General features: G+C 47.4%; 1 protein-coding gene across 2 annotated transcripts in view; it reads left to right on the top strand.

Annotated features, from left to right (window-relative positions):
* Positions 1 to 26,483, top strand: part of LOC308669013 (solute carrier family 12 member 9-like) — a 376,525-nt gene that overhangs the window by 274,519 nt on the left and 75,523 nt on the right. For both annotated transcript variants that reach the window (XM_081329437.1, XM_081329436.1), the window contains 5 exons: positions 9,564 to 9,698; positions 10,335 to 10,472; positions 16,801 to 17,103; positions 18,734 to 18,841; positions 18,966 to 19,077. In XM_081329437.1, the coding sequence (XP_081185563.1) occupies positions 9,564 to 9,698; positions 10,335 to 10,472; positions 16,801 to 17,103; positions 18,734 to 18,841; positions 18,966 to 19,077 (796 nt within the window). The remainder of the gene's footprint in view (positions 1 to 9,563; positions 9,699 to 10,334; positions 10,473 to 16,800; positions 17,104 to 18,733; positions 18,842 to 18,965; positions 19,078 to 26,483) is intronic.

The following is a 26,483-nucleotide window of genomic DNA, read 5'->3' as shown; positions in this document are numbered from 1 at the left end:
TTAAAAACCCCTCAGTCTGGGCCAAACAGCTCGAAGAGCCAGGTTTTCAGGTCCCGGCAAAATGAGCGAAGGTCATTTAGTTAGCCATCTCTGCTAACTCTTATCAACTTCTGCAGCCATTTGTCTATTGGGGGAATCGAAAGCGTCTTTTCGTTTTGGGACATTAAAGTCATCTTGCTTTACCAGTACTTTTGAACGGAAAAAAGAAAAAAAAAATCACGCTGGACTTGGGTTTACGACCGTTTCCTTAGGCTCAAATTGATGTCGAACCGAAGTAAAACAGGATGAAAGCATGCTGACTTAAATGAACCTAAGATGAAAATGCCTGCCCATGGTGGGTAAAATATCAGAGCTCTGTTTTTTATCCGATTTATGTATTCCTGTAAGCGAAAATAGGTAGTCCTCGACTTAAGACCACAATGGAGCCCAAAATTTCTGTTGTTAAGTGAGATTTTTTGCTAAGTGAATTTTGCCCCACGGTACGACTTCCTTGCCTCCGTTGTTAAGTGAGTCGCTCGGTTGTTAAGTGAATCTGGCTTACCCATTGACCTGTCACCTTGTCACAAGGTCGCAAAAGGGGATCGCCGTCATAAATATGAGTCAGTTGCCCAGCGTCTGATCACGTGATCACGGGGATGCCGGTCACTAAACGAACTGTTGTAAGTGGAGGACTGCCTGTATTTTACAGTCATACTGCATGTGCTAAGGTCTTTGTGTCTCCTTGAGGTCAAAGAGTTGATTGTGAAATTGGTTAATTATGTTGTTAATGGCTGATCTGTAGGGAAAAAAAACATAGAAAGCAACAATTTTTCCTCAGTCCCTACTTTTACGGGGCTAAGACCAACTAAATAGCTTGGAGGCTGAGGTAAGATAACCTTTATTGTCATTTTTTATGAAGGTGGGAGCGAAGTGGGGAGAGAAACCCTTTGCCGACTATCCCTCCCTTCAGGTTTTTCCCCCGCCTTCTTCTTTTTCTTTGTTGATTCTCATCATTTCTGGAGATTGGAGAAGGCGGTGAGCCCTCTGTTTGGTTCTGATAGACGAGGACTCAGAGTGGTTCACAATGAATGAGTTTATTGAATACACATAAGTCAACTGACAACTGTTAAATGTTTCAAGCTTTTATAGTAGAACTGTTTAAACTGTAACCAATCATCAAACGCTATTTTCCCGCTTCTTGTTACTTTAACCAATGGTTGCACCAGAATCTCCCGCTTCTAAACCCAACTTTTGCAACCTGCTTTTTTCCATGTTTGCAACTATTTACAGACACAACACCCCTTACCCCCCAGTTGTTGTTATTTATGGACATAATCTTTTAAATATTTGGGCGGTCTATGGACTCTTGAAGGGTATCTATTGCTATAGATACTAGAGTCATTCCTCTCTGATTGTCTGCTTGGCTGGCTTACTCTGGTGGACCTGGACTCTTGGCTAACTGGCTCTGACGCTTCTCTGTTAACACTTTGTGGATGTTGTTGTGTTTGAAGATCAGCTGTTGCTGGCCTACTCAGAGGGGGCATTTCCCAGTCAATTTGACTATGTTGTTGCTGGTTACCAGTGGCCGGGTTATTTTGCGTTCCTGCTTCCCCACTATCTGGCGTGTTATTATCAATAAGCCTTGAAGCAAAGTTTCCCCCGTGTAAACTTTGATCCCCTTCAACTGGCATACAGCCAGTAGTTCTCTTTCTTAGCTGATCTATATGTCTTTTGCTGATCCTATTCCCTTCCCCCTCAATAGTGTAAGACAAGGGACCCAATATTTCAGTGACCACCCCTGGGACCCATTTGTCCCCTTGTGCATAATTCCTGGCCCAGATTAAATCCCCAATTTTGAATGATCTGTTTGGAATGTCCAGTTCCGCACTTGGTAGAAGTCTGTCAGGGTGTAACCTGTCCAATTTGGTGGTTAGTCTCTTCCCCCACCTCATTTCAGCTGGGCTTTTACCGGTAGCCGTGCATGGGGTCGTATGTTGGGTCAGCAAGAATTCGGCCAGTCTATGGTGCCAGTCGCCACGGATGATTCTCTTTAATGCGTCCTTAGTGGTCCTCACATTCCGTTCAGCCAAGCCGTTGGTGGACAGGTGGAAGGGTGCTGATGTCTTGTGTTTAATCGAGTTGGCCCTGAGGAAATCCTGAAATTCAACAGAGGTGAATTGGGGCCCATTATCTGACACAATTACATCAGGTAACCCATGAGTGGCAAAGAGGCCCCTTAATACTTGTATTGTTTTACCTGAAGTTAATGAACTGACGGGTACTACCTCTAGCCATCTAGAGAAACTATCCACTACTACCAGGAAGGTTAACCCTTGGAAAGGTCCAGCAAAATCAATATGAATCCTGGACCAAGGATTCCTGGCTAACTCCCACTTATGCGTACGTGTGTGTTGCTGCTCAGGCCTAGAACGTTGGCACAAATAGCAATTAGAAACGCATTCTTCGATGTATTTGTCTAGTCCTGGCCACCACAAGTGACTCCTAGCCAATGCCTTCATACGTACTATTCCCGGGTGCCCCTCATGTAGTTCTAATAAAATTGAGGGTCTGTGGATTTCGGGAATGACCACACGGTTTCCCCACAGTACACATCCCAAATGAACTTACAGTTCATCTTTCCTTCTAAAATAAGGAATGTACTTGGCGTCCGGGTTGGTATTTGGCCACCCACTAAGGACCCAGGCCATAATTCTCTTTAGAGTATGGTCATTATTTGTTGCCACAGCTATATCTTTAGCGGTTAAAGGCCAGTCAGGAATGTCCAGTAGGGACATTATTTGTCCCACAGGGGCAGGGTCTTCCTCAGTGATATTTAATGGCAGTCTGCTAAGGGCGTCAGCATGTCCCATGTCCTTGCCCGGTCTGTGTTGGAGAGAAAATGAATATGCTGAGAGGAAAATGGACCACCTCAGCATTCTGGGTGACATGATTTGGGGTGTCTGTTTATCCGTGGTAAACAGTCCCAATAGGGGTTTATGGTCAGTGAGTATAGTAAAGTTCCTACCATAAAGGTAATCATGGAACTTTTTTACTCCTGCCACGATTGCTAATGCTTCCCTATCTATCTGTGCATAATTCCGCTCTGCTTTGGTCAGCGTCCTGGAATAATATGCGATTGGTTTTTGGATACCTTGGTTGTCTAAGTGGCTGATAACAGCCCCCACACCATAAGGTGAAGCATCGCATGCTAAATAAATTGGTTTATTTTCAATAAAATGGGTTACTGTTGATTGGCTGGAAAGAATGTCCTTTAAAGTTTGGAAACTAACTCTATGCTTATTAAGCCACTGCCAAGGGGTCTTTTTATCTAAAAGTCTATGGAGGGGTTCTGCAATGGCAGCTTTGTGTGGCACAAATGTATGGTAGAAATTTACTAAGCCAAGGAAGGCTTGTAATTCAGCCTTGTTTTTTGGTTCAGGAGCCAATTTAATTGCTTTGATTTTATCAGGGGTAGGATGAATTCCATTTTTGTCTATCCTGAACCCAAGGAATTCAGTGGACTTAACCCCAATGCAACATTTTCCCTTTTTTAATTTCAGTCCAGCCCTCCTAAATCTTTCCAATACCTGTTCCAGCCGCTCTGCTAATATTTCTTCATTTTTCCCAGCTATCAAGACATCATCAAAGTAAGGGCATACACCAGGTATGCCCTTTAAGGTCCTCTCCATCACTTCTTGAAAAATGCCTGGAGCTGCTGCAATACCAAATTGCAGTCTGTGGACTCGGAACGCCCCCTTGTGGGTAACTATCGTCTGAGCTTCAGCAGCCTCTTCAGAAACAGTTAATTGCAAGTACGCCTGCGCCAAGTCGAGCTTGGCGAAAATGGCGCCGTCCTGTATCGTGGCGAGGACCTGCTTCACCGTCAGGACCGGGTAAGCGTGTTTTTTCATTCCCAGGTTCAGGGTGGCCTTGTAGTCAGCGCAGATCCTCACATCCCCATTAGGTTTAAGGGGTGTGACGATCGGCGTTTCCCACAAACCACCCTCGACTGGTTCTAGGACGCCTTGGCCTACAAGCTTATCGAGCTCGGCCTCGATTTTTTGCTTCAGGGCGAAAGGCACCCTTCGGGCCTTAAGCCTGATGGGTTTAACCGACGGGTCTAGATTAAATTTAATTGGGGGCCCTTTGTATTTACCTAAAGACCCATCGAATATGTCTGCGAATTCATTGCAGACTGATTCGAGGGTCTTATTTTTAATAACTGAATTTATTCCCCCAATCCAAATGCCCAGGGCCGGGAACCAGTTAAGGCCAATTAGACTAGTCCTCTGTCCCTCAGTAACTATTAAATCTAAAAACCCCTTAAACCCTTTAAATTTAACGCTAAGGGTAATCTTCCCTTTTATTTTTATTGGGGGTTTTTGAAAATCGGTTAATTGGATTTTTGTTGAACTAAGTGGAATTTTTCTTCCACTTATTTGTTCAATCCTTTCAAGGGTTTCACTGGATATTATGGACACTGAAGCCCCTGAGTCTATTTCCATTTTGCAAGGAACCCCTTGCAAATGGACTATGATTTTTAATTTCCCTTCTGGAAAATTGCTATTTTTCCCTTTCCTACTGCGATTGACTCGCGCCACCTCCCCGCAGTTTGGAATTTTAGCCCTCAGTCTAGGGGTCTCTTTGCCACTATAGTAAGGGGTTACCTTACCTTCGGGCCACACATCGACTTCATGAAGGCGGTTGTCGCGTGCTCGACTCCTGCAGATGGCCTGGATGTGGCCGGTCTTCCCACACGATCTACATCTGGCGGTACGGAATCGGCAAGTGGCGCGGGGATGGTTGCCCCCGCAGCTGCCACACCGGTTGTCATTGTCGCGCGGTCTCGTTGTGGAGTCTCTCCATGGTCGTTGGGCCCCTGTCGATTGTCGTTGCGGTGTTGCGGGTTGGTGACGGCGATTCAGTTCAGACCCCTCACTTCGGGATGGTTTTGGCGCCATTTTTCCGAATCGTTTGGAGACTTCGGCGATGTCGTCTTCCCATTGCTGGTCCACCTCCCCGCAGTCCACATAGCCTTCTTGGTTGATCTCGGCAGACACGGCCATGCTACTACGGGGGGGGGGGGGTCGCGATACCCGGTGGATTCGTATGTTAAAAGTTCGTCCAACACTTCTTGCAAATCGCCGGTGGGTTTGGCGATTATTCTATTTTGCAGCTGCTCGTCTCGCAAGCCCAGTACTACTCGGTCCCGAATTCTTATTTCCAAATTGTCATATTTGCAACGTACTGCGGCTTCCCTGACGGCAGCAACGAATTTTTGAATTGATTCTCCCGGTCTCTGGTTCCTTTTTTCAAAAATACGACGCCAAAAGAGTTCGGATCTCCTAGGCGTGAAATGTACTTTTAGTTTGGCTAGCAGGTCAGCATACGGAACACTTGAGACCGGCTGTGGTTGACAAAGTCCTACAGCGATCCGATAAACTGGTGTGCCGCAAATTGTCAGTAACGCTGCCGCCTTTTTCCGGTCGTCCGTTATTCCGTTCACAAGCAGGAACCCTTCGACCTGTCCAATATATTCTTCCCAGTCCTCTGGGAAGTTTGGGTCGAATTCTTTCAATGACCCGATTTGCGCCATTCGGAGAATTTTTCTTTATTCCGCCGTGGCCGCTTGGTTGACTGTGACACCTTTCAAATTTGCCGCCTTTGCGCAGCTGTTTCGCCAATCTTCTCTGGTCTTCCGTCTATCCCACCTTCGTCGCCAATTGTTTGGTTCTGATAGACGAGGACTCAGAGTGGTTCACAATGAATGAGTTTATTGAATACACATAAGTCAACTGACAACTGTTAAATGTTTCAAGCTTTTATAGTAGAACTGTTTAAACTGTAACCAATCATCAAACGCTATTTTCCCGCTTCTTGTTACTTTAACCAATGGTTGCACCAGAATCTCCCGCTTCTAAACCCAACTTTTGCAACCTGCTTTTTTCCATGTTTGCAACTATTTACAGACACAACACCCTCCATTGCCCATAAATGTAAATGCAGTTTGAACAGGACAGTTATTACATAATAATGTCATTTAATTGCAGCCCTGCTCAGACGGAGGAGATTAATGGATTTGGAAAACAGAGTCTTTTATGGGGTGTGAGGATTAAGGGATACTAAAGCCTCTAATATCCACAGTGTTGTTATCTTTTCCTGCCCCTTTTTTTTTCTTCTTCTTCTTAAAAGGTAAAGGTAAAGGTTCCCCCGCACCTGTGTGCTAGTCGTTTCTGACTCTAGGGGCCGGTGCTCATCTCCGTTTCAAAGCCGAAGAGCCAGCGCTTGTCCGAGGACGTCTCCGTGGTCATGTGGCCGTCTCCGTGGTCATGTGGCCGGCATGACTAGACGCCAAAGGCGCCACGGAACGCTGTTACCTTCCCACCGGAGTGGTCCCTATTTTTCTACTTGCATTTTTACGTGCTTTCGAACTGCTAGGTTGGCAGAAGCTGGGACGCGTAACAGCGCTCACTCTGCTACGCGGCACTCGGGATTCGACCCGCCAAACTGCTGACCTTCTGATCGAGAAGCTCAGCGTTACCTTCCTACCGTAGTGGTCCCTATTTTTCAACTTGCATTTTTACGTGCTTTCAAACTGCTAGGTTGGCAGAAGCTGGGACGCGTAACAGGCGCTCACTCTGTTACGCGGCACTCGGGATTCGACCCGCCAAACTGCCGACCTTCTGATCGACAAGCTCAGCGTCCTAACCCACTGAGCCACCGCGTCCCTTCTTCTTACCTTCATCCATTTTTCCGGTTTATTCTTTTCCCCGGTTTCTTGCCCTCTGAACACCTGCCGGAATCAGGCTGTTCTTTGCTTTCTTTTCCTGCTACAGTACGGGTAGTCCTCGCTTAATGACTGTTGATTAGCCACCGTTTGAAATTATGGTAAGACCCTTCTTCAAAGGAGACTGACAGCCATCTAAACCACAATCACTTGGCCCCGGAAAAGGTGTGACATTGGTAATTTTAAGGATGGATCGGAAGCTATCTTTTTTTTTTAGCACTGTTGTAACTTTGACCCAGTGGGTTAGGACGCTGAGCTTGTCGATCAGAAGGTCGGCAGTTTGGCGGGTCGAATCCCGAGTGCCGCGTAGCAGAGTGAACGCCTGTTACGCGTCCCAGCTTCTGCCAACCTAGCAGTTCGAAAGCACGTAAAAATGCAAGTAGAAAAATAGGGACCACTACGGTGGGAAAGTAACAGCGTTCCGTGCGCCTTTGGTGTCTAGTCATGCCGGCCACATGACCATGGAGACGTCCTCGGACAAGCGCTGGCTCTTCGGCTTTGAAACAGAGATGAGCACTGGCCTCTAGAGTCGGAAACGACTAGCACGCATGTGCGGGGGAACCTTTACCTTTACCTTTAACTTTGAATGGTTGATAAACAGTTGTAACTTGGGGTCTAGTCTTTGACATACAACTGTTTGTTTCGTGACTGTTTGGAGTTAGAACAGCACTGGGAAAAGTGACTTATGACCGTTTTTCAACCTTATGACTGGTGCAGCATCCCCATGGTCACGTGATCAAAATTCAGACGCTTGGCAACTGACTCATACTTATGACCCTAGCTTGATTTTTGCAGATGGGCCTAATATAAGCCCTACCCCAAAAATAAGCCCTAGTTTTGGGGTGAGACACACACCTAAAAATCAAGCTAGGGCGGGGGTGTGGGGGTGGAGCTGTCCCCACCCATCCTGCACCTGCTTACCTGGCAGTCAGGTCTTTCCTCGCCGGCCCATTTCTGAGGCCTCTTCTGCAGCCAAGCCTCCATTTCTCAGTCACAGGGCTTTCTGAAAGATCTTTGCAGTGAAGAACTGAGCTATGGATTCAATCCGTAGCTCGCTTCTGCAAGATCTCAGCAGCCGAGCATCAAGCTATGGATTGAATCCATAGCTCGGTACTCGGCTGCTTAGGCCTTCTAGAAAGGCCTGACTGCAAAACGCAGGCCCGAATGCAGCTGCAGAACTTCAGTCCCAGAAGAAGTAGACCGGCTGGGTGGGGCTGTGGATGCCGGAGGTGAGGTAAGGCCTACCCCGAAAATAAGACCCTATTTGGAGGCAAAAAAAAAAGACCCAGTCTTTATTTTCAGGGAAATACAGTAACATAACAATTGCAAAGAAAAGTCGTAAAATGGGGCAGAACTCACTTAACAGCGGTCTTGCTTAGCAACTGAAATGTTGGGCTCAGTTGGGATCAAGAGTCGAGGACTAAGTTATATCCATTTCTGCGGAAATTTGCAAAACTCAAAACCCCTCCAATTGTCAGCCACACAACGGAGTTGCGTCTCTAGCTTAGCAGGTTTCCAAAGCTGAATTCCCCACATAAATTTCCTCCCAGCTGTTCTGTCTCCTTTTCACTTCTTGGTAATTTATAATTAAAAAACCACCGCTCCTCAGTCATCATCCTTTTTGGAGAGTCCTGCCAATCAGACTACAGAAAAGTCAAATAAACAGCCGCCTTAAGGCGTGTAACACATCGCAGGGGAAGTTAAAACTTTTATCATAGGAATAAAAAATAGATACCGAAAGCTGAGGGCGATTTTAACAGAAGCTCACTTCTTTCAAAAAAGGAGGAAGATGAATTGTAAGATAGGCTTTTCAGAGATAAAATAATTGTAAAGGGGGGTCGTGATTAAAAACCCACACATTTCTACATGCCTAATTTATAAGGTGTGGGGGGTTGACACCAGTTTTGGAAATTTATTTATTTATTTATTTATTTATTTATTTAAATTTTTATACCGCCCTATTCCCGAAGGACTCAGGGCGGTTTACAGGTCAACATAAAATATGATATAAAAATAGTATAAATTAAAATAGATTAAATTACATAAGCCCAACAATTAAAACAATATTAAAAGCTAAAACCCCTTCAGTCCAGGCCTGATAGATCAAAAAACCAAGTTTTCAGATCCCGGCGAAATGTACGCAGATCGGGGGCGGTCCGAAGTTCCACCGGTAAATCATTCCAAAGGGCAGGAAATAACTGTACAGGAAGTCCTTGTCTTACAACAGTTTGATTAGTGACCAAAGTTACAACAGCACTGAAAAAAGGTGACTTATGACCATTTTTCACACATACGACCATTGCAGCACGTGATGAAAATTTAGACGCTTGGCAACTGACTCATACGTATGACGGTTGCAGCGTTCCGGGGTCACGCGATCCCCTTTTGCGACTTTCTAACAAGCAATGTCGAGGGTGGGGGAGGGGAGAAATCCAGATTCACTTCAACAACTTAACGACTGAAGTGATTCACTTAATGTCTGTGACAAGAAAGGTTGTAAAATGGGGGACTTCACCACCCTCTCGCTCAGCTCCAGTAATGGGTGGCTCAATTGTGGTTGTAAATGGAGGATGACCCGTCGGGGAAATGGAGGAAGCTTAGAGCAGCGTTTCCTCGACCTTGGGAATTTTGAAGATGTTGTGGACTTCAACTCCCAGAATTCCTGGCTGGGGAATTCTGGGAGTTGGAAGTCCACCCCTCTGCAAGTGGGCAAGGCTGGGAAACGCTGCCTTAGAGCAAGGGGAAACGAAGTTGAGATAAAAATTATCGATTGTTTTTCTTCCTTCTTCTTTTACAGGTTTCGTGGTGGGTCAAGCAGGTTTGTACCAGTCCCTGGTGATGTTTCTGGTGGCCTACTTCATCATCGGTATGACGGTGCTGTCGGTGTGCGCCATCTCTACCAACGGGGCTCTGGATGCTGGCGGGGCCTACTGTATCCTTTGTACGCAAAGCCCCAAATTGTTCAAAACAGCCGTTTCCCCCCCCCCCCAATGGTGGGATTCAGCCGGTTGGCACCACTTCGGCAGAACCGATACCTAATTTTGGTTGCCCAGGCCCCGAATGGACTTCCGGAAGCGGCATCCACACAGAGAACCGGTTGTTCACCTGTTTGAATCCCACGACTTCCTTCCTTCCTTCCTTCCTTCCTTCCTTCCTTCCTTCCTTCCTTCCTTCCTTCCTTCCTTCCTTCCTTCTTTCCTTCTTTCCTTCCTTCCTTCCTTCCCCTCCGAGAAGATTTTGCAGTTCTGACTGAATGATGGGGAACGGAAGGATCGAGATTCCTTACAGTCCTTCTTCCTTCCATCCTCTACCATTCAGTCGGAACTGAAGAAGCCTCTTGGATGAGAAGTGAAATGTCTTCAAGGGGCAAAAAAACAACAACGAAAGAAAGTCCGGTTGCCATTTGAAAAAGCACTTTTGGGACAACTGGGACCTGGATGACCGAGAATCTCCATAGAGAAAAGGTTGGAATTCTCACCTGGCCGGGGGAGGGGGGGACCCCAATTTCTCCCCTTCCTGGTCTCCCCATGGTAGCAACATCCTTTGGTCCTTGACCCGCTCGGCACAGACATGATCAGCCGGGCGTTGGGCCCCGAATTTGGTGGAAGCATCGGCATCATGTTCTTCTTTGCCAACGTTTGCGGTAGTGCCCTCTACATCTTGGGCCTGGTGGAGGCCGTGGTGGATGACTTTGGCAGCGCAGCAGGTGAGAAAGGATCGGCTAAGGCGCCCCTGGAAACAGTGAGGGAACGGCCCCCACTGCCTTGGCCCAGAGACCCTCCTTCTGCCAGAGACCCTCAGATCTGTCCCACTCCAGCCCAGGCCCCCATAGGCACCCTTGATGCGAACAATGTAGAGCTGGCCATGCCCACCCTGTAGGCCATACGTACTCTAGCCACGCCCACCCAGTAGGCCACGCCCACCCTGGCCATACCCACCCGGCCCCCTGAGGGCAACCGCAATGCTAATGCGGCCCTCAATGAAATTGAGTTTGACACCCCTGGTGTAGGGTCTTCTCCTTGCGGGCTGTTGTGATTCAGGGTCAGCCTGTGGGTTCGGCAGCTGGGTCGGATGACTCGGATGACTCAGACGAGGGGGAGGAGCGGGGTGTTGAAGACGAACTTGCTGATGATGGCTTGGAGGCTCCGCAGAGCCCCCAGCCAGGCCCTTCTTACTTGGTGGAGACTCAGCTGCGCGAGCCCGACAGTGCGGATGATGATGACCCACAGCTGGCCCTGTTCAAGGACGCCCGACGCAGGAGGCAGTCAAGTAGGAGCAAGCAGAGAAAGGCTGTGGGACTTCTCGGAAGGAGGCACAGGGAGGCCACGCCCTGAACTCTAATAAAGGGAGTGTTTGGGGAAGGGCTGGTTGCTGAAAGCAACCGCTCCGTTTGAGGATCAAAGCTCCGGTATCTTGTTTCATGTTTTGTTGTTTGTTTATGTAATAAACTTGGCAGACGTTTTCCAGCCTCAGACGTTTTCCAGCCTCTGCCGTTTGTACAGGGGTTGCCTTTCTGCAAGGCCGGTAGCAGGCTGGTACAGAACACGGGCGTTGCGGTGATTCAGTGGTTAAGATGCTGGGATTGTCGGCTGGAAAGCCAGCAACCCAGATTGGAGACCCAAGTGCCAAGCAACGGGGTGAGTCCCCATCCTCGCCCGGGCTCCTGCCAACCTAGCAGTTTGAAAACATGCAAATGTGAGTAGATAAACAGGTACCACTTCGTTGGGAAGGTAGCAGAGCTCCAGGATGTCTTGCTGGTCAACTGACCGCGGAAATGTCTTCAGAGAGCGCTGGCTGGCTCAATGGCCTTGCAACAGACATGAGCACCACCCCCTAGGTCAGGGGTAGGCAACCTCGGCTCTTTTATGACTCGTGGACTTCAACTCCCAGAATTCCTGAGCCAGCATGGCTCAGCTTGGAAACCTCCCCCTTTTCCCTCAGCATGGCTGCCTCAGGAATTCTGGGAGTTGAAGTCCATGAGTCATAAAAGAGCCCAGGTTGCCTAGCCCTGACCTAGGAATAAAATCCAAAGAGTCTCCTTTTTACCTTCTCCTTGAGCAGGGGTTGGACTAGAAGACCTCCAAGGTCCCCTCCAGCTGTGTTATTCTGATAGCCTAGGTCAGGGGTGGCAACCTTGGGTCTTTTATGACTTGTGGACTTCAACTCCCAGAATTCCTGAGGCAGCCGTGCTGAAGGGAAAGGGAGAGGTTTCCAAGCTGAGCCATGCTGGCTCAGGAATTCTGGGAGTTGAAGTCCACAAGTCATGAAGGGGTCAAAGTTTCCCCATGCTGGCTCAGGAATTCTGGGAGTTGAAGTCCACGAGTCATCAAAGAGCCCAGGTTGCCTACCCCTGGCCTAGGCCCTAGGGACATTAAAGATGTAGTCTTCTTTACATGCGCTGCGTTCATTGGCAAATGCGTTTTAACAGCACAAAAAAAGATATATTTGAACAGAGACAACAGCAAAATAAAGAAGTGGATGAGTTTGCAGAAGTGAGAACGCAAGGCTTCCTTTCGTCTTGGCAATGCCGGGATCGCTCTCCTAGCCTGGGGGATTGCCAGCATATGGCCAGACCCCCGTCCAATGTGGAAAGCCAAGGAGATGTTATTTACAAACGGATAATGGGAAATTAGCCAGGTGGAATGCCAAGGATCCCTCCGGCGAGGGTTAGGGGAAGTCCCTCGCACGCCGCTCAATATTTCTTATTTTCCTGGTGTAATTGACATGCAGCCTGCTGCCTGGATGGCTCCAGGCGACTTCCAAGGGGACAGTAGAGCCAGCGTGAAAAGCTATCAGATGCAAGCAGGGTTTGGATTAGGGGAAGTTGAATAATATTCCAGGATTTAGGTAGATAAATCTCTTCTGAGCCTCTTTGTTAGCTGTAATAGAGAACAGGTTAGTTTAAACTGGCCAACCTGGGGAGCAGGCTTCAACATCGGTAATCAGCTTTCTCTGTCTCTCTGTGTTTTTGTGTGTGTATGTGAGAGAGAGAGAGAGAGAGAAGAGAGAAAGAAGACAGGAGACAGAGAAGAGGGGAGAGAAAGAGGAGAGAGAGAAGAGGGGAGAGAAAGAGGAGAGAGAGAAGACAAAGAAGACAGGAGACGAGGGAAGAGAAAGGAGAGGGGGAGAGAGAGAAGACAGACAGAGAGAGAGCAGAGAGAAGACGAGAGAGAAGACAGAGAAGAAAGAGGAGAGAGAAGACAAAAAAAGACAGGAGACAGAAGAGAGAAGAGAAAGGAGAGGGAGAGAGAGAAGACAGGAGACAAGAGGGAAGAGAAAGGAAGAGAGCAGAAAGAAGGAGAGAGAGCAGAGAGAAGACAGAAGAAAGAGGAGAGAAGACAAAAAAAGACAGAAGAGGGAAGAGAAAGGAGGGAGAGAGAGAAGAAAAGACGAGAGAGGAGAGAGGGAAGACAAAGAAGACAGGAGAGAGAAGAGAAAGAGGAGAGGGAGAGAGACAGGAGACAGGGAAGAGGGAAGAGAAAGAGGAGAGAGAAGAAAAGACAAGAGAGAGCAGAGAGAAGATGAGAGAAGACAAGAAAGAGAGGAGAGAAGACAGAGACAGAGAAGAGGGAAGAGAGAGACAGAGAGAAGACAAAGAAGACAGGAGACAGAAGAGGGAAGAGAAAGAGGAGAGGGAGAGAGAGAAGACAAATAAAGACAGGAGACAGAAGAGAGAAGACAAAGGAGAGGGAGAGAGAGAAGACAAGAGGGAAGAGAAAGAGAGAGAGAAGAAAGAAGACAGGAGAGAGAGAGCAGAGAGAAGACAAGAGAGAGGAGAGAAGAAAGAGAGGAGAGAGAAAAGAGAAAAAGAAGACAGGAGACAGAAGAGGGAAGAGAGAAGAGAAAGAGGAGAGAGAGGACAGAAAGAAGACAGGAGAGAGAGGGAAGAGGGGAGAGAGAGAGAGAAGACAGGAGAGCAGAGAGAACACGAGAGAGAACAGAGAAGAAAGAGAGGAGAGAGAGAAGACGAGAGAGGAGGGAGAAGATAAGAGAGAGAGAGAAAAGAGAGAGGCACACAAGAAGACACGAGAGCAGAGACTCCGGAAGGGTAAAAGGTCCGCATCTTCCTCCCACCCTCCCCAAATCTCTGCAAATCTGGGTCTTCCAACCCCCTTGACGTATTTTTCCCCCAAAGGAGGATGCTACGCAGGGCATTAGAAGATGCTCCTCGTATCTCTGTGTGATCTGCTATGTCAGCTTAAGGATCGTGCCTCCCTGATGCTCAAGCCATTATTTCAGTGTTTTTTTCAAAATTGGCCCCTTTTAAGAGGTGTGGACTTCAACTCCCAGAATTCCCCAGCCAGCAGCGGTTAGAGTTGCCTGAGACTGAGACACGTTGGTCCAGAGAACAGGAAAGAAGCAGGAGAAAGAAAGTGAAAATAACCCCACCTCGATTTGGTTTAGTAAAAAAAAAACGGGGCAGCAATAAACTTGGTTAGGCTTGGTTAACCCTTGCTGGCTGGGGAATTCTGGGAGTTGAAGTCCACACTTCTTAAAACGGCCAATTTTTTTTTTTGGGGGGGGGGGGAAACACTGCTTTCTTTGCTTCTGAGTCCTCCAAGGGAATTCTGGTTTTTTTCTGAGAGCCAGGAAGGGAGGGAGGGAGCAGGGACTCTGTGCTTGTGTGTGTGTGTGTGTGTGTGTGTGAAATCTAACAGAGAAGAGCAACTAAGATGATTAAAGGCCTAGAGCAGACGTGTCAAACTCAATTTCATGGAGGGGGGCCGCCTCAGCATTGCGGTTGCCCTCAGGGGGCCGGGTGGGTGTGGCCAGGGTGGGCGTGGCCTACTGGGTGGGCGTGGCTAGAGTGCGTATGGCCTGCTGGGTGGGCGTGGCCAGCTCTACATCGTTCGCATCAAGGGTGCCCATGGGGGGGGCCTGGGCAGGAGTGGGACAGATCTGAGGGTCTCTGGCAGGAGGAGGGTCTCTGGGCCAGGGCCAAGGCAGTGGGGGCCGTTCCCTCACTGTTTCCAGGATGGCTTCGCGGGCCACATGAAACCACTTCGCGGGCCGGATCCGGCCCCCGGGCCTTGTGTTTGACATGTCTGCTTTAGTCACAGATATCTGGACACCTCCACTTCGACCGATCACTGTGATGGAAGACAACGAATCTGTGGTTTACATCTCCGAGAATCGATTTACAGGTTCCAGGTCCAGACAAGGGGGGGACCTTGGAGGTCTTCTAGTCCAGGCATGTCAAACACAAGGCCTGGGGGCCGGATCCGGCCCGCAAAGTGGTTTCATGCGGCCCGCGAAGCCATCCTGGAAAGAGTGAGGGAACGGCCCCCGATGCCTTGGCCCTGGCCCAGAGACCCTCCTCCTGCCAGAGACCCCCAGATCTGTCCCACTCCTGCCCAGGCCCCCATAGGCACCCTTGATGCCAACGATGTAGAGCTGGCCACGCCCACCCAGTAGGCCATACGCACTCTAGCCACGCCCACCCAGTAGGCCACGCCCACCCTGGCCACACCCACCCGGCCCCCTGAGGGCAACCGCAATGCTGATGCGGCCCTCAATGAAATTGAGTTTGACACCCCTGACCTAGAGACTAAAACATGTGAAGAACAGTTGCAAAAGAGCTGTGGTGGTGCAGTGGTTAGAATGCGGCGTTGCAGGCTAATTCACTGCCCACTGCCAGCAGTTCGACCCTGACCGGCTCAAGGTTGACTCAGCCTTCCGTACTTCCGAGGGTCGGTAAAATGAGGACCCAGATTGTTGGAGGGGGGCCACCGCTTCGAGAGGACTGTCAAGTATTGTGAAGCAGTACATAAGTCTTACGTGCTTTGGCTATAGCTAGTCTAGAGAAAAGAAGGACTTGGGGGGGGGAACATGATGGTATTCTAGTATTGGAGGGGCACCCACAAAGAGGAGTGGGGGGTGTCAACCTATTCTACAAAGCACCAGAGGGCAGGACAAGAAACAGTGGGTGGAAACTAATCAAAAGGAGAGAAGCAACCTGGAATTAAGGAGAAACTTCTTGACAGTGAGGACAATTAACCAGTGGAACAGCTTGCCACCAGAAGTTGTGGGTGCTCCATCACTGGAGGTTTTTAAGAAGAGACTGGACAGTCACTGGTCTGAGATGGTATAGGTTCTGCTTGAGCAGGGGGCTGGACTAGAAGACCTCCAACGTCCCTTCCAGCTTCTGTTGTATTGTATTGTATTGTATTCTGTTCTGTTCTGTTCTGTTCTGTTCTATTGCACTGTATACTGTATTCTACTCTGCTCTACTCTATTCTAATTATTATTCTATTCTATTCTGTTCTGTTCTGTTCCTATGTTCTGTTCTGTTCTTATTTCTATTCTATTCTATTCTATTCTATTCTATTCTATTCTGGTCTAGTCTAGTCTAGTCTAGTCTAGTCTAGTCTAGTCTAGTCTAGTCTAGTCTATTCCATTCCATTCCATTCCATTCCATTCCATTCCATTCTGTTCCTATGTTCTGTTCTGTTCTTATTTCTATTCTATTCTATATTCCAATATTTATTCTATTCTATTCTATTCTATTCTATTCTATTCTATTCTATTCTATTCTATTCTATTCTATTCTATTCTATTCTATTCTATTCTATTCTATTCTATTCTAGTCTAGTCTAGTCTAGTCTAGTCTAGTCTATTCCATTCCATTCCATTCCATTCCATTCTGTTCCTATGTTCTGTTCTGTTCTTATTTCTATTCTATTCTATATTCCAATATTTATTCTATTCTATTCTATTCTATTCTATTCTATTCTATTCTATTCTATTCTATTCTATTCTATTCTATTCTATTCTATTCTATTCTATTCTATTCTATTCTATTCTATTCTATTCTATTCTATTCTATTCTATTCTATTTTCCAATATTCTGTTCTATTCTATTCTATTCTATTCTATTCTATTCTATTCTATTCTATTCTATTCTATTCTATTCTATTCTATTCTATTCTATTCTATTCTATTCTATTCTATTCTATTCCACTGTACTCTACTCTACTCTATATTCTACTCTACTCTATTCTATTCTAAACACAATTTTTGCCTACCATACACAGAGGGGACTGTTGGGTCGGCCACACAGGTCCTGCCCCGCGGCTATTGGTTTGACCTCTTGTACGCCACGGTCCTCCTGTTCCTGTGTCTTCTTGTCTGCCTTGTGGGCGCCGGCATCTACGCTAAGGCCACCTTCCTCATCTTCCTCATCGTCATGGTGGTGCTGGGCACGGTCTGCCTCAGCTTTTTTGTCGTGGACGTCCGGGTCGTGGGGCTTCCCACCATCAGGGACGGCAATCACACAGAACTCATCAATGCATCCTTCACCGGATTCAAACTCAGCACCCTCCTGGATAATCTGCATGGTGAGTTGTGGGGGGGTGGGGAACTCTTCTGGATCCCTTGGCCCTGACTTGAAGGCAGCATGCAACAGTCACTAAACGAATGCTTGTAAGTTGAGGACTACCTGTGCAGCCATGCAGCCATTCGTTTAGCGACTGTTCGAAGTTACCGCGACGTTGAAAAAAAGTGGCTTATGACTGTGTTTCGCACTTGCGACCATTGCATCAACCCTCCAGGCTGACCTGATCCAAATTCGGACGCTGGCTCATGTTTGTGACGGTTGCGGCGTCCTGAGGCTGTCACGCGATCCCCTCTTGTGACCTTCTGACAAGCAAAGTCAATGAGGAAGCCAGATTCACTTCCCAACCGTGTTACTAACTGAAGAACTGCAGTGATTCACTTAGCGACTGTGGCAAGAAAGGTCATTAAATGGGGCAGAATTCTCAGCAGCAGCTGTTTTTGGGCTCCGGTGTGGCCATACGTTGAGGGCTCCGGTGTACAGGATTAGAGGTGGCCAAGCTGGCTTTCCATGGCCCGCTGCGGTTACCCCACATTGAACAGGTCAGAGTTTATTTGTGTGACCCCCTTTGAAGCTTGCAAAGGGCCTTGTGAAATTCTGACACGTCGGCCATTTTAAAAACACTGGTTTTTAATGGGGATGACCGCTTTTGTGGGGGGTGGCCACTTGGCTGACCTTGTGCCAAAGACTTTTGGGGGAGAAAAAAATCAGACTTCTTTAGGAAAGATGGCTTGTTTTTAACCCTGATCGCTGCAGGTGGAAGCCCCTAGCTCTTTGTTTCTCAACTGTGGCAATTTTAAGATGAGTGGACTTCAATTCCCAGCATTCCCCAGCCAGCACCTGCTGGCTGGGGAATGCTGGGAGTTGAAGTCCACTCATAAAGTTGTCAAAGTTGACGTAAATTAACTGTGATGTGAAGTAACCTAAGTCATTTTGCTGCCTAAGTGAAAAATAGGGCTAGTCTATCTTGGGAAAGCAATTCACTCTTTTCCAACTACAGGTAGTAAGTCCTCAACTTACAACAGCTTATTTAGGACCAAAGTTACGACGATACTGAAGAAAGCGACTTATGATCGCTCTCACAGTTACGACCATTGCAGCATCCCCTATGGTCATGTGATCCATATTCCGACGCTTGGCAACAGACTCATGTTTATGACGGTGGCAGTGTCTTTCAGGTCACTCTGATCCCCTTTTGCGTCGTTCTGACAAGCCAAGTCGATGGGGAAAGCCGGATTCACTTCACAGCCGTTGTTACTAGCTTAACAGCTGCAGTGATTCCCTCCACAACTGTGGCCAGAAAGGTCGTAAAACGGGGCAAAATGTCACTTAACCAATGTCTCCCTTAGGAGTTAGAAATTTGGGGGCTTAATTGTGGTCAAAAGTTGAGGACAGCCTACATGTGTACAATCAAGTGTACAAAACGGAATTCGGGATGACAATTCCAGAGCCAAGGCATCCTTCTGCAGAGAGGAGGGGGTCCTCTACATCTGACGGAGCAGCTCCTCGGTCGTTAAATGAGGAAGACTTTCGATTTTAGGGAGCCAAAGGACCCCACCCTGCTTTTTTTTTTCATCCTTGTTGGGGCAACTCAGTGTGTGTTGACCATTCTGCTTTACACTGTCCTTTTGTAGCGGACTACAGCGTTGATTACACAACTGGCCGGCTGATGAGCTTCAGCACTGTCTTTGCCGTCATGTTCAACGGCTGCACGGGAATCATGGCTGGCTCGAACATGTCAGGTGTGTGGGAATCCGCCGGGCGGGAAGGGAAGGGAAGGATGAGGAGCGGGGAAGGTCGAGGCCCTAGAGGACGCGCTCCCTTTTGATTGTGGTGCTCCTTGATCAAAGTCTCCTCTCATTCCAGGCGATCTCAAGCGGCCCAGCTATTCCATTCCGCGGGGCACCATCATGGCCGTGATGTTCACCTACATTGTGTACAATTTGCTGGCCGTTCTCCTGAGCTGCACCTGCGACAGGTAAGTGGTGGACCGTCCACCAGGGGGCGCACATATTCTACAGCAATTCCATGTGAGGGGAAAAAAAAATCTTCTAATTGAAAGTTTCTCGACCTCAGAAGCATGAACTTCAACTCCCAGAATTCCCTAGCCAGCGCATGCTGGCTGGGGAATTCTGGGAGTTGAAGTCCAAACACTGTTCTAAATTTTTATAAAGAGTTCACTCTTGCACAGGTAGTCCTTAACTGATCACTATCATTGAGCCTTCAGTGTTGGTAGTAAGTCATGGTGGTCCTTAAGCAGGTTACTGCACAACGGTGCCTGGTTTTACGGCCTTTTCTGGGGTGGTCATAAAGCGAAACCATTGTTCCCAAAGTGCAGTTTTCATCAGAAGCAACGGGTTTTGGCAAAAGCGTCATAAATTGTGGTCCCTTGAGTGTGGGACTCTGCAAACGGGACATAAATTCAGGCCATTGCCGAGTATCCAAAATGTCTGAAATTTGGTCATGTGACCACAGGGGAAGGGGAAGGTCAGAGGTCAGAATTTTGCATCTGGGTTGTCCTCGACTTAACAACCATTTGTTTGGCGACTGTTCGAAGTTACAGCGGCACACGAACAAGTTGTAGCATCCTCACGGACATGTGGTCGAAATTCACACGCTTGGCAACTGGCTCGTATTTATGATGGCGGCAGTGCCCTGGGGTCACGTGATCCCCTTTTGCGACCTTCTGACCAGCCAAGTCCATGGGGAAGCCACTCGACAGCTTTGCTACTCACTTAATAACTGCAATTATTCAGCCGACAATTATGGCACGGAAAGGTCATCAAATGGGGCAAAATTCACTTAACAAGTGTATTGCTTAGCGATGGAGATTTTGGGTTCAAGTGCTGCCATAAGTTGAGGATTATCTGAAACGTTTTTCGGGTCCGTTCTGGTTTTTGAAGTGTTGCTAAGTGACCAGCTATAATTCAAGGACTTGAAGTGGCTCTGATTTCGCCTCTTCCAGTGACAATCCTAGTGGAGGCAAAGTCACATCCGACACTACTCCACAGGCAAATGAATGAACTGGGACAACAACTTGCTGAAGCTGTTCCAGGATAGACTCGTGTCGATTTTTCTGTTCCTTAAGGCATCTTCCTGCTTGTTTGTCAGCCAAGATAGTTTGAAGCTAGTGGCATTTGGGTAACAAAATTAAAATTAAAATTAAAAAAGTGCCTAAGGTTTGTTTCCAAAAAAGTCTCTGTGCTTGGAAAGGTAGCCTGGCGGGAAAAGCATATTTCTTGAAGAGCTGCTTTTCTTTTGCTCCTCCCTCCCTCCTTTTTCCTTTCTTTCTCTTTTTTCCTTCCTTCCTTCCTTCCTTCCTTCCTTCCTTCCTTCCTTCCTTCCTTCCTTCCTTCCTTCCTTCCTCCTTCCCTTCCCCTTTTTCTTCCTTCCTCCCTCCCTTCCTCCTTCCCCCTTTTTCCTTCTTTCCTCCCTCCCCTTTTTTCCTTCGTTTCTTCCTCCTGCCCTTCCCCCTTTTTCCTTCCTTCTTTCCCCTTTCCTTCCTTCTTTCCTCCCCATTTTTCTTTCCTTACTCCTTCTGTCCCTCCTTTTTCCTCCCTCCCTCCCTCCTCTTTCTTTCTTTCTTTCTTTCTTTCTTTCTTTCTTTCTTTCTTTCTTTCTTTCTTTCTTTCTTTCTTTCTTTCTTTCTTTCTTTCTTTCTTTCTTTCTTTCTTTCTTTCTTTCTTTCTTTCTTTCTTTCTTTCTTTCTTTCTTTCTTTCTTTCTTTCTTTCTTTCTTTCTTTCTTTCTTTCTTTCTTTCTTTCTTTCTTTCTTTCTTTCTTTCTTTCTTTCTTTCTTTCTTTCTTTCTTTCTTTCTTTCTTTCTTTCTTTCTTTCTTTCTTTCTTTCTTTCTTTCTTGATCAAAAAATAGAACCCTCCATTCAGATGCCTGCTCCATGCTGCTCATTTTCCTCTTATCCACCTCTCTTCCTTTTTGGTCTTCAAACAGCCACTCTTATTTCATTTGGAAATCAAATTGCTTCAGTTGGCTTGCTCAAACAAATAATCCAGTTCTAATCCGCCTGCCTTTTATCAGCCTAGATCAGAAGTTTCCCAGTGTTGGAATTAACTCTGAAATTCAGAAGTTGGGCGAGGGAGTTTTCTGCTCTTAGATCAGCGTTTCCCAAACTTAGCCATTTTAAGACGGGTGGACTTCAGCTCCCAGAATACCCCGTGCTGCCTGAGGAATTCTGGGAATCGTAGTCTGTTATGATATTTAAATTTAGTAGCTGGAGCAGTGAAGGGTTGTACAGTGAGCCAGAACACACAGTTCTGGCTGATTGGTTGGAGAGTGCTGGCTCCTGCCCCCTGCATGAGGCAATCTGCGCTGTGATTGGTTGCTGTGGGTGTGGAGGAGGAGTTTCCCTTTTTTCCCGCCTTTTTTTGTGTGTGTGCCCTGTGTGGTCTGTGATTTACCTCACGATGCTCCTGTTTGCCTCACTATCTTCCTTGCCTTTATGTATAGATGTAAAATACATTTATTCATACAAAACTACAAGTTTGTGTTAGCGTCTCTGTTTTCATTTGGACCCCTGCTGCACAATTTCCCTGACAAAATCCACATATCTTAAAATGGTTACGGTTGGGAAACACTGAAGAGGAAGATTTAAAAGAGGAGGCATGTGGAGGATTTGCAAAGTCTTCCTGAAATGGGCACTGTGGATGAATTGGGTTCAGACATTGCTTGCTTTCATCACCGGTCAGACGTGGTTGTGTAGCTTCGCGTTGCGATAGTCGAGTCAACTCAGTTGCACTCTTTAATCCGGGTGCCTAATACAACTATGGTAGCCTTTGACTTACGACCACAATCGAACCCCAAACTTCTGTGGCTAGCTGAGACTTCTGCTAAATAGCTCTTGCCTCATTTTACGACCTTTCTTGCCACGGTTGTTAAGTGAATCCCTGCAGTTGTTAAGTGAGTAACACGGTTGTTGAGGGAACCTGGCTTCCTCATTGACTTTGCTTGTCAGAAGGTCACAAAAACGGGGTCACGTGACCCTGGGACACTGCCAACCGTCATAAATATGAGTCAATTGCAAAGTGTCTGAATTTTGATCATGTGACCGTGGGGATGCTGCAAAGGCTGCAAGTGTGAAAAATGGTGATAAGTCACTTTTTTTCAGTGCCATTATAACGTTGAACGGTCACTAAACAAACTGTTGTAAGTCGAGGATGACCTGTACTTGGAAAAAGACTGAATTGCTTTCCCAAGATAGACCAACCTTATTTTTTTAGGTAGCAAAATGCTACATCACGGTTAATTTGGGTCAAGTGTTTCTTATCCGTGACAACTTTAAGATGAGTGGACTTCAAATCCCAGCATTCCCCAGCCAGCACCTGCTGGCTGGAGAATGCTGGGAGTTGAAGTCCACTCATCTTAAAGTTGCCACAGTTGAGAAACACTGAGCTTAGGGCCTTCCAGCTGCAGCTATCAGGGTTAAAAATAAGCCATCTTTCCTAAAGAAGTAGGCTGTTGTTTTTTTTCTCCCCCAGAAATCCTTGGCAGAAGATCAGCCAAGTGGCATCAAGAAATCATCCCAGGCCAACTTTCCCATGAAAAACCAGCCTATTAAAAACGGCCAAAGTCTCACAATTTCACAAGCCCCTTTGCAACTTGTATGTCAGTTGCGGCCTTGTGCGATGATCCATGGGCTGGCTGGGGAATTCTGGGAGTTGAAGTCCACGTCTCTTAAAAGCGGCCAAGGTTGAGGAAGCCTGTTATAAACCATCCATCTCATTTTCCCACTTCCTGATTCCCCCCCCCCCCCCCGCTCTTGGTCTTCTAAAACCAGCCGGAAAAAACCAGGCCTCCCTCTTGGCGCAGGAGTCCATATTAAGGCCTCCAGTACAAATGGTAGCCCAGGTCCTACTTACTCCCACCCAGAGAAGGGAAACCCGCCTTCCTGTTGATTGATTCTGGCATAAATACACACACACACACACACACACACACAAAACGATGGATGGAAACTAAGCAAGGAGAGAAGCAACCTGAAATTAAGGAGAGACTTCCTAACAGTGAGGACAATTAACCAGTGGAACCGCTGGCCTCCAGAAATTGTGGGTGCTCCAACACTGGAGGTTTTTAAGAAGAGATTGGAGAGCCATTTGTCTGAAATGGTATAGGGCAGGGGTAGGCAACCTTGGCTCTTTTATGACTTCTCTCTCTCTCTCTCTCTCTCTCTCTCTCTCTCTCTCTCTCTCTCTCTCTCTCTCTCTCTCTCTCTCTCTCTCTCTGTGTGTGTGTGTGTGTGTGTACATGCTTCAGTGAGGGAATGGGGGAGAGAGTGGGCCTGCCTGCCTGCCTTGTTCTCAGAGCGCACGGCTTGTTAATTTTCTGCTCTGCAAAGTGCTGCTATAAATCGTGCGAGGCTGGGCCAGCCAGCAGGAATTGGTTAGAATTATAGCTGTCATGTTCTAATACCTTAATGCACGGCCATTGCTCATAATGACAGGGGACAGGACCACTTGCAAACCCCGTGCCTGACATGCTGCGCAAGTGCCCCCCCCTTCCTCGGCCACTTCTCCCTCCCCCACTCTGAAATGCTTAATAGGCCCCTCGGCTGCCCCCTTTGTTCCTCCTTCTCCGCCAGCCGCATATTGGCAGGAGCTGATTGCAAAGAGCAGGTAAGCTTCGGATTTTCTCACTGTTTCTCAACCTTGGCAATTTTTGAAGATGTGTGGACTTCAATTCCCAGAATTCCACAGCCAGCATGCCAGCAACTTGAAGATCTGGGGAACCTCAGTTCCCAGAATTCCCCAGCCACTCTGCCAACAACTGGAAGATCTGTGGACTTCAATTCCCAGAATTCCCCAGCCACTCTGCCAACAACTGGAAGATGTGTGGTCTTCAACTCCCAGAATTCCTCAGCCAGCATGTTAGCAACTTGGAAGTCCGTGAACTTCCAGACCTAGAATTCCCCAGCCAGCCATTATGACCGTTTTGCCATGATAGTTAAGCGAATCACTGCTTAACAGCGATTCACACAATTGTTAAGTGAAGCACATGGCTGTTGAGTGAATCCAGCTCTCCCCATTGAGTTTTCTTGTCGGAAGCTGGCTGGGAAAGTCGCGAATGTCAATCAAATGACCCCAGGATGCTGCCGTCGTGGTACATAACATGCCGGTTGTCAAAGTGCAGGAATTTTGATCGCGTGACCATGGAGATACCGAGATGGTCATAAGTGCAAGTCACTTTCTCAGTGCCGTTGTAATTTCGGTCACTAAACAAATCGTCGTAAGTCGAGGACAAATGTAGAAAAGAATACACATATAGCTCAGGGTTGAACTGTGTTGTTCTTGGTGCTCTCTGAAATTGCTTGTTGCTTGCAGAGGTTTTGTTACCCAACTAGGCAACAGCATCAGCATGAGGAAATGTGGGCTTTGTTCCCTGTTTATATAAAATAACTTGCCCTGCCAGTTTGGCTGGCTGTGGATTGCTCCTTGATGGTGCCCTGGTGGCTGGGGAATTCTGGGAGTTGAAGGCCACAAAGGCTTCAAGTTAACAAGTTGGAAGGGACCTTGGAGATCTTCTAGTCCAACCCCTTGCCCAAGCAGGAGATTATACCATTCCAGACAAAAGGCCACCCAATCTCTTCTGAACATCCTCCAGTGATTTTTAACCCACCAGAAACCCACTCATCATCACTGCAATGTTGGAACACCCACAACTTCTGGAGGCAAGGAGTTCCACTGGTTAATTGTTCTAACTGTCGGGAAATTCTTCCTTAGTTCTAGGTTGCTTCTCTCCTTGATTAGTTTCCCTCCGTTGCTTCTTGTCTTTGCCCTCAGGTGCTTTGGAGAGTAGGTGGACCCCTCTCTTCTTTGTGATAGCCCCTCAAATACTGAAAGACCCCTCTCATCTCGCCCCAATCCTCCTTTTCCTTGTGTGTCTAATCACCCTTGGCTACAAGTATTCAGTTCACTTAGAAATAATAATAACAGTAATGATAATAATAATAGAGTTGGAAGGGACCTTAGAGGTCATCCAGTCCAACCCCATCCTCAGGCAGGAAACCCTATACCATTTCAGGCAAATGGCTGTCCGGTCTCTTCTTAAAAACTTCCAGTGTTGGAGCATTCACAGCTTCTGGAGGCAGGTTGTTCCACTGGTTAATTGTTCTCATTGTCAGGAAATTTCTCCTCAGTTCTAGGTTGCTTCTCTCTTTGGTTAGTTTCCATCTGTTGCTTCTTGTCCTGCCTTCAGGGGCTTTGGAGAATAGTTTGACTCCCTTTTCTCTGGGGCAGCCCCTGAGATATTGAAAGACTGCCATCATGTCCCCCCTCGTCCTTCTCTTCATTAAACTAGAACAGGGGTAGGCAACCTTGGCTCTTTTATGACTCGTGGACTTCAACTCCCAGAATTCCTGAGCCAGCATGGGGGAACTATGGACCCTTCATGACTCGTGGACTTCAACTCCCAGAATTCCTGAGCCAGCATGGGGGAACTATGGCCCCCTCATGACTTGTGGACTTTAACTCCCAGTATTCCTGAGCCAGCATGGGGGAACTATGGCCCCTTCATGACTCGTGGACTTCAACTCCCAGAATTCCTGAGCCAGCATGAAGAACTGTGGCCCCTACATGACTTGTGGACAACTCCCAGAATTCCTGAGCCAGCGTGAAGACCCAGATTGTTGGGGGCAATTAAGCTGACTTTGTAATAATGCCGCTTGGGGGTGTGTGAAAGCCCTAATAAGCAGGCATATACATAGAATGAAGGCTACTGCTAAGCTTGTAAGCTGCCCTGAGTCTTCGGAGAAGGGCGGGATATAAATGGAATTAAAATAAAATAAATAAATAAACTGTGGTCCCTTCATGACTTGTGGACTTCAACTCCCAGAATTCCTGAGCCAGCATGGGGGAACTATGGACCCTTCATGACTCGTGGACTTCAACTCCCAGAATTCCTGAGCCAGCCATGCTGAGGGAAAAGGGAGAAGTTTCCAAGCTGAGCCATGCTGGCTCAGGAATTCTGGGAGTTGAAGTCCACGAGTCATAAAAGAGCTCAGGTTGCCTACCCCTGAAGTAGACTTACCCAATTCCAGCAACCGTTCCTTATACGTTTTAGCTTCCGGTCCCCTGATCATCTTTGTGGCTCTTCCCCGCACTCTTTCTAGAGTCTCAAGATCTTTTTTTTTTTTTTAATATCGTGGCCACAAAAACTGGATGCAATATTCCAAGTGTGGCCTTAAGCAAAACTTGGAATAGGTGGCTGAGGTTGAGGAGCTCTGCTCTAGACCCCACATTTGAAGGGCAGGGCTGCAGCCCCACGGTGTTCTTCCCAGCCTAGACCGTGAGCTGAAGACTGCCGAACATCCCCCAGATGTCCTTGGGGACTCATGCTGCTTTCCAACCAGGAGCCTTCAAGCCCTCCACCTGTTC

The sequence above is a fragment of the Vipera berus genome, assembly GCF_964194415.1.
Source record: "Vipera berus genome assembly, chromosome: 5".
NCBI classification, from domain to species: domain Eukaryota; kingdom Metazoa; phylum Chordata; class Lepidosauria; order Squamata; family Viperidae; genus Vipera; species Vipera berus.
The sequence above is the reverse complement of the archived record's forward strand: the minus strand, read 5'-3'. Positions and strand labels throughout refer to the sequence as shown.